The 16,149-nt window shown below is 45.3% G+C and overlaps 1 protein-coding gene across 1 annotated transcript in view; it reads right to left on the bottom strand.

Moving 5' to 3' along the window:
• The window catches only part of LOC310996529 (histone deacetylase 4-like), a 46,718-nt gene that overhangs the window by 3,187 nt on the left and 27,382 nt on the right, over positions 1 to 16,149 (bottom strand). Inside the window, exons 6-21 of the mRNA XM_083985951.1 lie at positions 15,308 to 15,426; positions 9,561 to 9,689; positions 9,336 to 9,445; positions 8,420 to 8,554; positions 8,134 to 8,326; positions 6,061 to 6,284; positions 3,396 to 3,620; positions 2,064 to 2,259; positions 1,823 to 1,956; positions 1,614 to 1,716; positions 1,457 to 1,503; positions 1,234 to 1,341; positions 834 to 889; positions 449 to 536; positions 221 to 340; positions 21 to 118 (exon numbers count right to left, since the gene is read on the bottom strand). Coding sequence (XP_083842077.1) covers positions 21 to 118; positions 221 to 340; positions 449 to 536; positions 834 to 889; positions 1,234 to 1,341; positions 1,457 to 1,503; positions 1,614 to 1,716; positions 1,823 to 1,956; positions 2,064 to 2,259; positions 3,396 to 3,620; positions 6,061 to 6,284; positions 8,134 to 8,326; positions 8,420 to 8,554; positions 9,336 to 9,445; positions 9,561 to 9,689; positions 15,308 to 15,426 — 2,085 coding nt within the window. The remainder of the gene's footprint in view (positions 1 to 20; positions 119 to 220; positions 341 to 448; positions 537 to 833; positions 890 to 1,233; positions 1,342 to 1,456; positions 1,504 to 1,613; positions 1,717 to 1,822; positions 1,957 to 2,063; positions 2,260 to 3,395; positions 3,621 to 6,060; positions 6,285 to 8,133; positions 8,327 to 8,419; positions 8,555 to 9,335; positions 9,446 to 9,560; positions 9,690 to 15,307; positions 15,427 to 16,149) is intronic.

Raw genomic sequence — 16,149 nt, 5'->3', positions numbered from 1 at the left:
GTCCAGTGTGTATGTGGTACCTGAAGGCAGCCAGGTACTCTGCATCTCCCATGGGAGGGTCCAGACCTCCGGTGAAGGCGACGTTGACATTGAACCCGACTCCAGGACCGCTGCCCACCTGCAGAGAGAACCAGCGTTGTTATTATTCATTTGCACACACACACACACACACTGTCTATTGGTTGTGTATTTGTCAACACACACACACACACACACACACCTCATCAGGTGCCCCGCTCCCAGGGAAGAAGTTGCCATCGTCGTAGCGATGCATAGACAGGTAAAGGACGTTGGGGTCATCGTAGAAGGCCTGCTGGGTACCGTTGCCATGATGAACGTCCTAAGGGAGCATAGTACATGATATATATTCAAAATACACCTTTTTAAGAACATACGCCATTGAAATAAAATCTCACACACGACACAAGCGGCGCCCGAGGAGACTGACCCAGTCCACGATGAGGATCTTGTTGACGCTGAGTCTCTGCTGCAGCAGTTTGGCCGCGATGGCCACCGAGTTGAAGTAGCAGAAACCCCTGAAACGGCAGCACACAGACGGAGGGCTGAGTCGTCCTGTTTGTTATGAAACGCGGCCGTGCCAAAGCACTTTCCTGCTCCATTTTCATGTTTTTATAGTGCACTTGAAACACGTTGTGAGAGGGATATGAAAAATAAATAGAGCAGTCCTTGAAACAGCTGGCAGAATAAAGGCACTCAGTGCTTTATGTGCAAATAAACTCAATGGTTTATGTAATTTCTATTCCAGACGCCGGTATTTGTATATGCATAGATTAAGTGTGTCCAACTGAGTGTGGTGACGGCTGTGGCCTTACATGGGAGTGCTCTCCTCTGCGTGGTGTCCAGGAGGGCGGACCACAGCGAAACCGTTCTGGAAAAGACAGACAGGCACTGATCACCGCTCAGTGTTTCCTCAGCGTTTACTAAGTAGTGGCGAACCACAGCTAAAAACACTGTCATTTAGCCAAACACAAAGAGGGGAGGAGGGGGGGGCTGCAATGTTTAGAAATACTGCTTCTGAATGGGAGCGCAGCATCGAACCTCACACAGCAACACAAAGTCGTATGAAGTTTTAAAAGCCCTTGAACATTTTCTAGGTCGAGATAATTGAAATAAATCCATAATGTTCAAAGGGGGACTCTTCATTATCTGCTGTGTTTTGCTCAGCATTCGAAGAAAAAGGGGCTTCGGGTTCATGTAGGCTGCGGTACCAACCTTCAGCTCTCCGGTCGCCACTTTGAAAACAAGCTCCACCACGGAGCCGACGGCGAGACGGGCCGCGCTGGAGGAGTGGACCTCGTTCCAGATGGTGTCGCTGTCCACCTGCCAAAGACAAACACTCAAGTTTCTCACTCATATTTCATTCTTATTTTTACATTTTACTTCATTTAAATGTGGCATGTTATCATTTGTGTCAAAAATCTCCAGCTCTACTTACCCCCACCCCTCCGCACGGTAGCCGTACAAACATAGGAGTGATTGAACCTGCGGAACAGGAGATGAACATTAATTAAATCAGTGAATACAAAGGAGATCGTGTGTGTGTGTGTGTGTGTGTGTGTGTGTGTGTGTTGTGTGTGTGTGCGTGAGCTTACAATCAAGTTTCTGTCGGAGAGGGTTGGTTCCGTACAGCAGGACGTGGGCTTCAGAGTGAACCGTCTGCAGCTCTTCCAGAGTGGCCTTCCTCCCACGGATACACTACACACACACACACACACAGAGGAATACAACTCTCATAAGCAGTTTACTACGTTGCGTGATGTTGGGCTCAGAGATATTTTTCTGCTCTGGTCTCTGGTCGTACCTCACACTGCCCTCTGAGACCGGTCTCCTGCAGCCGAGACCAAATGCTCTGGATCCGTCCTGCGTGCTCCGGGTGGCTGTTGGTGTTTCCACACATGCACTGGTGCTTCTGCATTAAAGAGTCGTACACCAGACCTGGAGGAGGGGGGGGGGGGGACATGCAGGATGTAGATAAATAAAGAAGTGAGTATAAAAAAACCACACAGAGAAGCAGGCATGAGGAAAACCGTGGCGATGCTGACCTGTGGTGAAGCGAGGTTTGACTGGAGGGTCAGGGGCCGGGACGCTGATTGGAAAAGAGGAAGCTGACGCCGGGGACGACTGGGCCCTGGACAGGGGCCGGTGTCCTGGGAAGGAGATGGACAAGCCGGCAGCCTCCATGGAGGCCTGATAGTTTCTCAGCTGGTGAATCCGCTGCTGTTCCAACAACAACGCCTGCTGCTCACACACATACACACACACACAAAATAAAACAAACAAATTAGATTACCGGTAAGTCTCCAGTTGTGATCCTGCTGTTGTTCAGTTAAACACATAAAATGTAGAAGGAAGGATTACTTTGACATATTTTACAATGCAAGTGCAACTTGCGGCCAAAAGATGGCAGCCAAAACAAATGATGCGATTTTCCCTCTGTATTTAATCATATGGATGCCGTGTGACACAGAGCAAGGTTTTCACAGCCCATATTCAGGGGTGCAGCTCCGATGTCAGGATTGAAGGGGGGTGAGGGGGACACAAAAGTGTTTTTTTTTTTGTTACCCGTATGCAACTCATACCATGCCACCATAAATCACAACTTGGTAGAGGCTCGACATATCATTCAAAAAGTGCTGCACAGGGAATCATGTATTGTGCTTCCCTTTCTTGTTTATTTGTCCTAAACAGCCAACGGCGCGTATCACTGCTGACTGAACTGTTATATTAGTAAATCATCATTTTAAGGGTCTTGGTTGTGCCTCCCTCCGACCCTCCCAGATCCCCAATTCTTCTCACCATCTTCCTTTTCTCCCAGTGTATGGGACGACTTTATGAATGATTAATTGATATGGATGAACATCAAAATATGAAGCCCTAAGATTGAGGGGGTCGTTTTTTTTAAGCCTGCTGTGTAAGAAACATTGTAGTGCAGGAGACCAGATATTATATACTGTATATATATATATATTCATCAAACATAATTTGTTCACCATTTCAATCATTCCTTTTTAGATATGAATCTAAAATGTGAAGAATGTGAAATCTGGAAATACATTTGTTCAATTTTGAATGAGTTAGGGTATTTTTATTGGGGGGGGGCCATGCCCAAATTACATTTGAATGAATGAATGAAATTCTTTATTCAGTCACATCACACAATAACATTATCGACACAAAACATTATCGACAAAATAGTGACTGAAAAGGCACAGGCAGAAGCATAATGCTTATATTAATGCCTGTCCTATTTCTATATCTGATTTTTTTTCACCTCTCCCCAGGAACACATGTAATACAAACTGTCAGTGCCGAGCAGAGATGGAATCAATGTTGTGATACATGGTATTGATTTTGCGGCTGATGTCTTCCTCTACCTGTCTGAAGAGCAGCTCCTGCTCCGCCTGCCTCTCCCTGTGCTGCTGCTGCATGGCCTCCTCCTGCAGCTCCTGCGGGTCGAGCGGCTCCTGCTTGATGGTGACCCCGGCCGGCAGCGCTCCTCCTCCTCCTCCGTCCTGGTGCTCCCTCAGCTCCTCCTCCGTCTCCTCGGGGTGGCTCTGGTGCTGACGGCCCACGGGTGACTCGCAGGGCTTGGCCATCATCTACACGTACAAGACGACACGGGGCAAGATAGGGGCGGTGAGTCTCCCATGTGAAATTTATTACACAATCGGAAAAAACAGGATGTGACAAATCCTCCTCCGATGTGTGAGGCTACATTCAGACAAACAAGAACGACGCTCTTCTCTGAATCAAATTCCTGGCAAATCACTCCTTTCTCTGGACCATTCTTCTTTTAACAAGCTTAATTTGGATTACTCAGTCAGATTGGTGTCTTGCTCATTTCAAACCTATCAGTTTTAATTGAATGTGAGTGGCCGCTCTGCCGACTGTACTCCAGGGCAAAATGTGTCTCGCTGAACAGAGACATTCCACGCTCCCCGTTGTGCCACTTTTCACCGACTCATTCTGGAGCCTGCTGTTCACCGAGCACTGACTCAATTGTCTATTCATTCACTGTCACTGACATGAACAATCCTAAGTGACATCCGAGGCCGCGGCGCGCTCGCGAGTGTTTGTGACGCAGGGACGAAGAGAACAAGCGGGAGCAGGGGGGGTATATCTACAGGTGTGTGTATGATGGGGGTGCAGTTGTGTGTGTTGTGTGTGTTTCCCAGAGCTGCAAGCCTGTGGGTCCCCTGGCTCAGAGCCACGGGACGGCATTGACGTCAGAGCATTTACGAGCTCTCATTCAGCGCCCCCCCTCACCCCCCCGGCCCCCCTCCTCCTCCTCTGCTCCACTGTTCTACTCTCGTCTTTGAGACCAAACAAACTCCCCTCTCATTTTTTCCCCTCCTCCTTTGAAACAACCCCCCCTTCCACCCCTCCAACCTCCCTCTGCTCCACATTCATTTCCTAAGCCTATCACAAGCAGTGGGTTCTTGTTGATCCAAAATAAAATATGTGTCAAGTTTTATGTAATTGATTCTTGATTTTTTGATTAATTAATTGTTCAATTAACCAAAAATGATTAAAAAAAAAATTAAAAAAAAGTGAACATTTTAAAGCTATAAAGTTTGTTTCCAAAAGTATATGACAAAGATAAATGATAAAGCCTCACATTTGAGAAGTTGCAAGGAGTAAAGGTTTGGCATTTGTGGAGGATAAATGAGACGATTTATCTATAATCAAACGTAGCGGCTGATCTTTGAACACAATCTGCCGTATAAACCTCTTGTAAAACTACAACATTGGTTTTTTTGTATGGGGAAGCAAACATGAGACGTTATGGAACCTCTGAGCAGAGCCTGTTTTCTGTTTTTACACAATGCTAAGAGAAGCTAAAGTGAGCGACGAGAACTCTCGCTGGTCTCACTGTGTTAATCTGAAGGCCTAAAATGCACAATCAAGTAATTGACATCCTTTTTTCAGGACATTTTCAGAAAATTCATTCTGTAGTGGTGTCATATGAAGAAGTAGAAAAAACTATATGATCAGAGAGAAAGGAAAATAAATATATTTATTAGCTACAGATACACCAGTGGACTCTTTGTAAAGGCTGAAGTGTCCCGCTTTCAATAAAAAAAGAGTTATATCGCTATCATTTGGTGCTCCGGAGATAGACAGATGATGGCACCAACCTCAGAGTGATAATGTACTACTGTTGAATAACTGCATTGTGTTGTGTTCTGATAAACTCTGTAGACTAAAACAAAGCTTGATGAGGATATGTTTCATTTTAGTCAAAACTCCCGCAGAACCCGTCCTTGTGGAGCCAGAGGCTGCTGAAGAGATGTTTGTGTGAAAAAGCTGCCGCTTGAGAGCTCTGAAACATATGGAGGGAGTGAGCGAAAGAGAGAGAGAGCGGGGGAGACGGGGGAGGAGGAGGAGGAGGAGGAGGAGGAGGAGGAGGAGGAGGAGGAGGAGGAGGAGAGGAAATCCCTTGTTTCATCCACCCACCTCTCCTCCAGCGAGTACTCTGCTGGAATAGGTAAAGCCATCCAGAGCAGCGGCTGCTCACTTCCTCCCTGACCATATTAGGCAGAGGCTTCCGCTCTGTTGCTATGGCAGCGCGCAGTTACCTCGCAGCCCGTGGCAACTGTCTCAGCCACAGTCACACAGAGATGTGGATGCAAACATTCACACACACATACACACACACACACACACACACACACACACACTGCTATACATGTTAACCCATACCTGCCTCCTCCTACTCGCAAAACAAAAATACTACAAGAGGAGCAGCGAGAGAGAGAGAGAAAGAGAGACGAGGGCTGAATAAAAGCAAGGACTTCACACATAAACACAGCTACAACACATTATTAGCTGTGTTACTGGCTGCCGCCTACACAAACAACTACAGTACAGCGCCTGTGCAAGGCCGCTGTGGCCTATAGAGCTAATTAATGATCGGTTTATGTGAAGTTCAGATCTTTGGCTTCTTCTATCTAGCCGCTAATCGAATGTTATGTAACAAAAAACGACAGCAACAATGTGCAACTTGTGCAACTCAGCTCGGTGTCTCCGGCCCCTCACCTTGTTGAGGTGGAGCTGCTGCTGCTGGAACTGCTGCTTGTGCTTCTCCAGGAACTGCTGGTGCTGCTGCTGGACCACCAGCTGCTGCAGGGCCAGCGCCTGGGCGTGGGCCTGGGCCGCGCTCCCCTGGGGCAGCGGGGCCGACTGAGTCCTCCCCAGGGGCCGGTGCTGCCGCTGCAGCTTGGCCATGGAGGCGGCCGACGACATGGAAATGCCACTGACGCCTTGGGACGGGGGGGGGAACACAAGAGAGACGGTGAAACCCAAAACCACAGAGGAGAACAGAGCATTTAGTAGTCTGACACAGTGCGGTTGTTCAGTTAAGAGACAAAGACATTCATATTTCTTGAAGTGTGTGTTTTTCTCCGGTTGAATCGTGGGATTTGAAAAATGTTTTCATTCATTTAAAGGGATAGTTCAACATTTTGGCAAATTGTCAGTACCGTAATTAATTGTCGGTGCAAACTGTTTTTAGAATGGCGTGGTAAATGTGCAGGTCCATGAGTGCGTTTTGGAGTTGTTGGATTGTGTATTTGATGAGTTTGATGAGGGAAACCAAGAAATCCCACCGACAATTAAAGGTAACGAACCTACTCCTAAAACTATAGGGATTATGACAATGGTCTGATTTGCCAAATTGTTGAACTATCCCTTTAAGGATTCATGTTCCGGTCTGCATTTTCTTCCTCCAACTGAAAAACCATCTTTCAAAGTTTTGTCCCATCTAGCAGAGTATATTTGCATGAGGTACGACAACAGTGTTGCTTTATTATATCTCTTTGAGCTTTTTAAGGAAAAGCTATGGTGAAAGCTTTGGCAAGAGTTTAGATGATGATGTGTCCAAACACCAGAACCTTCAGAACGACTATTTAGACTGAGTGTCATAATGATTCATGGTTGTGTGACTGTACGCTCTGTTTTCAGGGGAAATATGACATCTTTTCCAGAGCAGTCGCCATGGTTTTTACCAGATTTAAAGTCAGAGGCAGAGAGCAAAGGTTCGTGGTGTTCATGTCTGAATGAACAGTTCAAACCCTTCGAACCTTACTATTCCAAAAATCTAAGATAAATACGTAATGCACACATCAACACATGGATTCCTAATTCACTCTTATGGGTGTTGGACCTGAGATTAGTTAGCAGATGTATTTGTGAACCAAATAAAAACTACCATCTGTGCTGCCATACTGTGATTCTCCTATTGTGATGATAGGAGCCAGGAGAAGTGCACGGTGCGTTTACAGAGCGCCATCCGGATGAGGAAAGTAGGAAAACAGACCCGAGTTGAGCCTGGGAAATGATCTGAGGAGCTTGATTACTGCGCAAACATCAGAGAAAATGATTAGCAGAGTGTTTTCAAACTGCTTCCGAAAAAGCTTGCTGATACACAGCGACCACATGGTGCAGCGGAGTGGAGTTCGAAGAAAGTAGGAGCTGAAAGTTCGAGGTAATTGGATATGCAGAAGTTTCTTTCACGGCTACAGACATGACTGGACTGAGAATTAATTTAATGCATCTGGGTTGTAAAAAGTCACTCTCCGCTCCCTGCTTGTGCGTGGGCGTGCACACGTCCTTGTCTATACGTTTCTGTGCAGACACACATACACATACAGATGTGGACAAAATCTTTGGTCCTTGTGTCAAGTTATTTCAGTGACAATTGTGGGTTTTTCTTTCTTTAACAGAATCGTACCAACAATTTTGTCCACGTCTGTACATGCATCTGTATTTGCGTCACTGTCCATTCACTGCTAATGTCCTGCTGAAAATAGCAGCGAGTGAATGAGCTGATGGGAAAGGGCGCACAAGGCAGTCGTGTCACACTCATACGCCGTCATATGAAAGGAGCTCATTAGTTTGGGCTAATGAATGGACGTCTGTCAGCGTGGCGGGCACACAGTGTACCACGGACACACATCTCTGTGAGTGTGCTGATGGTTGTCTTTCTGCGTGCATCGCCGCTGAATGAAGATAATTTTACTCTCAGTCATAGGCTCATTCGATTTGAGAGACGCATTTGTCGTCATTAACCACGCTGCTAGCTTTCAGTGACTGAAACGTGACTACTCTCACCTGTCACCAGGGGGCTCTGTGCCGGGCTCTGCTCCATCAGCACCATGTGCTGGAGCAGCGGACTGTGCGCGCCGTGTCCGCCTGTTCCGGCCCCCGCTTCAGTCAGGTAAGGCGACAGGTGGCCACCGGAGAGGAAGGGAGGGCTGAGGGAGAGGGCCGGCTGCAGGCCTCCATCCTGCTGGGCTGAGGTCACCTGGGAAGGAAAAGAGAGAATGAACCTGAGGCCAACTCTGAATGGATTTGTCACAGACAGTGCACGCAGCTCGACAGCCGGTTTCCTCCTTACGTTGGAAGCAGCAGTGGCCGTGGCAGTGGCGGGCAGCCCCAGGGTGATGTTGGGTAAGGAGGGCGAAGTGTAGAGGGACAGTTGGTTAAGGGAGCCCCGATCTGCAGCGCTGCACAGCCTCTGAGCCAACGACACCTAGGAAGCACATTTAAAGGAGACATATTATGTATGCCCCCTTTCCACAAATTAAAAAGTTCCCAGGTGTCTGAAACACGCTTCAGTCAAAATACCCCAAGGATCAAACATCACAGCTCTTTTCATCCTCTCAAAACAGCCTTGTTCAGAACGGCTCGTTTCAGTGCCTGTCCCTTTAAATGCAAATGAACCACTGCTTGCCCCGCCCCTTCTACTGGTACCAGGTAGGGGTGGGATTATGCAGATTCAAATCCTAGTTACATCACTGGAAGACAACTGAGGGAACAGATCATAAAACTACATGGATTTCAACCTAGGGAGCCTGAAAATTACAGATATTTTTTATCAATTCTCACATTCTGGGGGCCAGGAGGCAAGACAAACACCTAAATATATGTTAAAGAGCCTTCAAAAAGTGATATTTCCATAATATGTCCCTTTTAAATGATTTTACTAAATGGGTAAAAGCAAGGAAAGTATTGTCATTAGATACTCAGAGCCATTGTTCAAAGGAGCGCAGCTACTCTGGCTGCAAAATGCTGCATAATTTATTTATAGTTTTGAAGTGTTGAAATGTACAGTTACTTCCTAAATTATAAAGGTTCCTCTCCTCCAAAGCCTTTTGAGCTGAGGCAGGCTGATATAAAATGAGAACTACTTTGTGTTCCCAAATAATTTCATTTTTTTGTGAGGAAGAAATAAATCAGCAGAAAAACTGTAGAACTGCCTTTAATAAAAGAATGAAAGTAAACATTAGGATGTGTGTGTGTGTGTGTGTTACCTCTGTGTTATTGGAGACTGACACAGTGATGCCATTCTCATTAGGGATGTTGTTGGAGCTGTTATTAGGGGAGCTTGGGCCGGAGCCGGGGGCACTGCTACACGCAGAGTCTGAAACACACACATATGCAGACAAAAAAAATCAAATACACACAGTTGTTATTAGAAAACACAGCAGACTAAAATAAAAAAATAAATAAAAAGCTTTTAGCACCATGTCTCTCACCTGCCATGTCGAGCGAGCGTTTCTTGGCGGTGGTGATGGGGCTGTCTCTGCGCCGCAGCAGCGGACTGCTCCTCCGCTCGCTCACCTTCTGCTTCAGCCGAGAGCGCAGCTTCAGGTTGGGCTCCGAGGCTGAAAGGAGGAGAGTGACGGACCATAAAATAACCCATTCATTCATCAAGAATACAAGACTGGCATCTGCAACACTGTTCATGCATCATTTGATCTATTTACCTGGTGTTTCCTTTTCTAAAACATTGAAGTCACTGGGAACTAATTGACATCATTAATTTGTTGTTTTCATTCAAAAACGGCTCTGCTGGAATAAATGATGGGTTTTTAGTCAATTTGTGCTTGAAGTATCGAACTTCAACGTCTTCATCTGTTACTACAACTTCAAACTAGGCGACTTTTGTTCTTGGTGCCAGCTCCAGTTCAGCCGCCAGCACCCCTGTCAGCGTCTGTGATGCTAAACAGATAACAGGCGGCTGTGCAGCTTTGGACAAATCAATCCAAAGGGTGGGAGAGTTACCTGAGCTCCAGTCTCACAGGCTTTCGCCACAAACGGGGGAGCTGCTCGCATTGATCTGTCGTCCCTGCCATCCCTGCCTCCTATTCAGATGATTTCTGAACGAGCCAAATTCTGATCCATTTTCCCAAAGACACTGGGACCAAAAAGCAATTAGCTCTCATTTAGGAGCCATGTCTGATTACCTAAAGGCCTTTTGGTCTTTTGTGTTTGCTGTCACAGACTTGTGAATGGAAACAGGGCAAGGGGAACAGCATGTCACCTTGGCACTGGCCAAAGAGACTAATGCTCTGTGCACTTTGCCCTGCCAATCAGCTGCCTTAGATAATTTCACTATTCATTATACAATTTTTAATCATCAAAGGAGAGCTAAATCCAAATGTGGAACGCAACTAACCATGGTTATGACACAACCAGATTAATCTGCTACTCCAGCTCTTTTATTTGAAAGCTGAAGCTACGGGGACACACTGTGAAAAGCCATGTTCCCCTGGAGCAAACTTCCCACAGGAATTCTTTTAGGGAGCGATCAAAAATGAACTCATTCCCAATAAGTGTCAGGTATAAATAAACGCGTAGGAACGGTGAAGTGTGAACTCTAAAGTGTGAAAATACAGAGTGACAGGAGAAGCTCAGTCCAGGAAAATGAGTTAAAAATGGTGACAAATTTATTTCTTATCAGGATTTCTGAAGTCCATCATCCCAGAATTAGATTTTTTAGATCTTTGGAAATGGGTATAATGGACAGAATCTCACAAAAAATGAAAAACCGTAAATTGCATATTGTGTTAATTAAGTTAAGACATCTCTTTAACCATATGGAAATAACCATACCATTAAAATGTGCACTGTTCTATTAAAAACCATGGGTAAAAGCCACAGCAGTCCAGAGCTAGCCTCAACGAAAGCTAATTCACTGACTTTTCCCAACCCGTTTGCTCTTACTGAAAAATCAATTTTGATGCTTGAACATTTAATTGTGTTTTACAATAGCACATTAATAAGTCAGGAGTTAAATCCAATCTTAACAGAGAAAACCATAAGATCCTTAAGGGTGAGTACAGTATCTGCTGTTACCTGACACATACTTTATCCATCCTTTCTCTGTAAGAAGCTGCTTTTTTTTTCTCCTCAGATTCTTCTCTGCAAATGTAGTTACTGCAGTCCACTTTTGTGAAAGGATGTTTTTTGGGTTCTATTATTAAAATTAAACACTCATTGCTGCTAGAAAAAAAAGAGGAGAGATCATCCCTTATTCACTCTTTCCAAAAGCTGAGGCTACGTCCATAAAGGTGAGCCAGGCGCCAAATTTCCTCTGTGGTTAACCTTCTTTTCATGGATGACAAGAGCTTCCTTAAGTCTGGTTTTCTTAAGTGATTTTGATTTAATACTTCAAGGCAGAAAAATTATTTTTGCATTTCCAGTCCATGGGGATTTGAAACGTTCCATCAAAACGTTTCTTGTTTTCTCAGAATCTGATCTGAGGACAGTGACTACGTGAGGGAATAATGAGGAAAAAAGGGAGAGTAATTAGCCTGTTGAAGGAGCAATTAGGTTTTTGGTTGCTATGGTGTGAAAGCACATTTTTTAAAAGGTGAATGATCCAGTATGACGGGATCCAGAGTAATGACAGCAGAAGGTATAGTCAGAGGCAGATGGGATCAATGGAGGAAATGTCAAAAGAGATTTTCTCTGCTCTTTGAGAAAAAAAACATAATGGTGCTGGTGGTGTTAATAGAAATGCTGCTGCGAAAATACCCATGTTTGAGGAAGAAAATCGAACACTGAAGTGATGTGATGTGTATTTACAAAGCTTTAAAGGGATAGTTCAACATTTTGGCAAATTGGCCCATTGCCATAATCCCTATAGTTTTAGGAGTAGGTTCCGTTATTATCTCATAGCGTGGTGAATGTGCAGGTCACAACTTGTCCACGAGAGCGTTTTGGAGTTGTTGGATTGTGTATTTGATGAGTTTGATGAGGGAAACCAAGAAATCCCATGAGCCTCCGTAGCGTAGCTCTGAGCAGCTCACCGCTCTGCTCCACCGTTCTAAAAACAGCATGCACCGACAAATAAAGGTAACAAACCTACTCCTAAAACTATAGGGATTATGGCAACGGGGGCCAATTTGCCAAAATGTTGAACTATCCCTTTAACATGGGCCAGTCAGTGTCTCATTTCATTGAAAAATTACAGGTTTTGTTTTACACTTCGGGAAGAATGAGCACATGTAATCACACATGGTATCAATGCACAAATGGTGCATTGTTGTTTTGTTATAACTGGGCCTCAGAGCAGAGGTGAAAGGTTGTGTATTCAGACAGCGACACGGTGCTTTCTATTCATGGAGCGAGCAGCACAGTCTGGTTTTCAACTGCTCTGTACAGTACCAGTCTGCCTATGTGCCATTGTGTCCATGTGAAGCCCCGACTGCCCCAGTTAGGCTCATCAGTTGAAAGGACAGGAATGGTACACCCAGCTCTGCCCTTGTCAAAGAGCATAGCCGGTCAAAGGGTCTCAAACTTTCCCACCCCAGTGAGAACATGCCAACACAAGGCATACTGTATGTTCATGTGATCCTCTCTCACCCCTTAATTTGCACTGTAGAAGAATTAGTGACTGAAGGCGGCTCCAGTGAGGTTGATACTCGGGCTTTCAGGAAGCGTCTTTTGTCACGCGATTCACAGCAAAACGTATTATAAGGTAATTTGAGTTATAGTAGCTGCTCTGTTGCCACAGTTACCACAGTAACGAAGACTGACATCTCGAGGATGACCACTTTAACACCTATATACAATCCGTCATAAACATTTAGCTTTCTGCTGTATCAGCTGTGCTATGTTACTAACATGGGATGTGCACAAAAGAGTGCTGTTGCTACCTTTGACCGTTGCTGGGAGCCCTGGGTGCCAGTCCTGTCTACTTTATGGCCAGGCGGTGATATAAAAGGGCCTCTAACCTCTCCGGAGCTGGCATTACCATAAGTAAACCCCGCAAAGCACGTCATCGCTGTGGGCAAATATCAGGGTGGCACAGGTCCCCTCCTCTCTCTGCAGTCGAGCACAATCCTCGGCCTTATAGAAATCAAGAGACGGACTGACACTCCAGGGACGATCTTTTCACTCCCCGCCAACATGAAGCAGGTTTTTCTTTTTTTTCTTTGTCACATCAGTTTGCTGGATTAAGATGAAACCCAACCTCTCGTTTTGTCATCTTCCATTTCTCTGCTTCACGTTCACCCTCCATCCTTTTAATGGTCAGCGATCGGTGCCACCCAAATCTTCCTTTCCCTCATCTTCCTCCTTCTCTTGCTACCTCCCCTTTCACCGCTTCTCTTTCTCAACATCTCTAGCTTCCTCCCACCCTTTTGCTTCTTCTTCTTCTTCTTCTTCTTCTTCTTCTGCTCTCCCAGGGTGGAATGTGGCTGTGTGGGCCAGTGTCAACTGTGGTCTATCTGCTGTCGTATCCAACAGCCTGGAGGCTCAGAGTCAACAGGGCTGGAGCGCTGGCTGTAGCCGCCTGCCGCCGCACTAAGTGAATAATTGGACTGTAAGACGACCGCTGCTTCACAGCTACACCACCGCACACACCACTCGCACTTTATACACACACACACACACACACAGAGCCGTACACATACACACACCTGACGAAAAGACGCAGCAAACAGCTGGTTTTACTCTGTGAAAGCTTCTGTACTTTGAGCGCTGAAGCCTGAAAATGTGAAGATTGTCGACCACGAGGAAACTATTTTTCCAGTGGTGCATTCTGCAGAGCCTCAACACTTGTTATGATTTTTGACAAGGTTTGTCACCCATTAAAAGAAAACACTCCCTGCTTCTGAAAAAGCCTATAGTACAGCCTGTAGTGCAGCTACTACTTCAAGCACAACTGTGTCTGGGTTGAAGTGCAGCCGGTTAAAAACCTTTATTTGAATGGCACATTTCCCGAAACAAGTTCACTAAGTGCTTTCTAGCAAGAAGAACAAAAGACAGTCAGCTTATTTTAACAGAGTTAAACTCATTTAAAATCGAGGTAATCGCTGCAAATGTGGCAATAATTGGACAAGATGTGCTTAAATTTCGCCTTAACTGAGCTAAAAGGGGTCAACTGACTTTTTGGATACGAATATTGAGTACAGATGCCTGAAAATGTGAAGGATTGGTCAAAATTGACCCAAAAAATCTATGGCTTGCTGTTGCAGTGTACACCCAGCTGGACCAGGAATCGGTTTTATGTGCCAGCTACGTCACTAAGACGTTTAGTGACATTTAAATTCAAGACAAAAACCACCGCTAAGATTTTTGGCCTCCTTTTTGTCCAGTTGGACCAGAGCCTTTCAGAACATGTTGCTAAGAGATCACTTGTGTCTTGATGAGTGCAAAGTTATGAGTGAGTACACAGAGGAGAGATCTGATGGAGTCTCATCATCATTACGGCGAAAAGAAATATTGCTGTTGTGAGTTTCTTGACCCAGAGGTAGCACATAAATTGAAAACAATAAAGGGCCAAAAATCGAGCCCTGGGGAACCCCGAAACTAATTGCTACGCTGCAAGAGGAGGTGTTCCCAACTGACACAGCCCTCAGGTAAAATCTGTCAGAGCCACTTAGTTTTAATATGCAATCATCAAACAAATTAAACACAGCAGAAAGGTCCAAATATCAGTCTTAAACACAATCTTAAACAACCTTCAGAGAAGAGAAGAGACCTTCAGGACTCTGAGCTGCCTGCTCTAAATCTTGTTTAAAAAGCTAATTTTGCAATTATTAAGACTGTCAGCGCCGAGCCCGGGTCTCTTCAGATTCTGCTGAACGACAGTTGATTCAAAACAACTCCTGAGGTGAAGGAACTATTAAAATCTAATAAAGCGTCAGGTGCTAAAAATGGTAAAACCGCTCTCTCACTCTATTGAACTCTCATTCTGTTGAACCTTTGAACCACCTACGCTTACATGCACTCTAACACTCTCATGTGGGGGATGCTGGGAGACCTTGACAGCCTAATGTGGATGTGATTAATGGTGCGGAGCTCTGATGCCATCTAAATTATGCTCGACGTGAGTCTGCATAGCCGCGACTGGACATTACAATTCCAAAATGTGTGTGTGCGTCTGTTTAATCCTCTCCAAAACGTGAGCCTGCACAGGAGCAAATAGTCTGCAACTGCCAAAACTGAGCGTGTGTGAAAGTGTGTGTGTGTGTGTGTGTGTGAGACGTACCAGTTTTTCTCAGTGGGAAGTCATCACGGGGGTTGTAGACGCCCAGCACAGGGTGGTTGTAGGTGGACATGCCAGTCTGTGGAGGCGAGCTCTGGTCCAGAGAGCTGTGCTGGGTTTTGCTACAGAACACACACACACATACACATACACATACACAGTGTTAAAGATGCAGCCGGTTATCACAGAATCATATGAAACAAGGCCAAACACTGTGGACATGTGACTGAATGAGTAATCCCAACAAAGTAACTAACTTCATGGCTGTCATAGATCTGTATGATTAAAGCATCGTGCAAATGCCCTGGCAAGGCTGCAGACATGTGCTGCCATCTGTTCACTGCCTACAGAATAAGGTGGTGTTAAGCCGAGCTGGCTTCCACCCAAATGCATGTTCCTGACGAGCGGATGTACACACGCGCTCATCTCTTTTCAAAAACCGAGGGGGCAGAGAGTCCAGAGAGTGGCTAAAAAAAAAAAAAAAAAGTAAAAAAAAAAAAAAGTAGTGAAGGAGTGAGACAGGACAGAGAGAGAGAGACGCTGCTGAGAGTCAACACTTGTGGGTGTTTCACTGGGTCACACATCGAGATTATGTAACGTTATTTATTTGGCTGTGTTTGCATTTTATGGTTTCAGAGCACTTATGGTGTCAAAATGAAACATATAACCACGCAGAACATAATTAAGAAATAATGCCCAGCACTCGGCGACACTGTTCAAATAGTTTAGGCCTGAGCGAGATGATGTTACAAACCAAGTAGTGCAGTCAGTGCAACCCAACCCGAGTGTTCTGCACAGGCACATCTTCATTTCTTCCTCACCGATATTTAATATAATATTTTGAA

The sequence above is a fragment of the Trachurus trachurus genome, assembly GCF_905171665.1.
Source record: "Trachurus trachurus genome assembly, chromosome: 2".
Taxonomy (NCBI): domain Eukaryota; kingdom Metazoa; phylum Chordata; class Actinopteri; order Carangiformes; family Carangidae; genus Trachurus; species Trachurus trachurus.
This window is presented reverse-complemented; position numbering and strand designations above follow the sequence as displayed.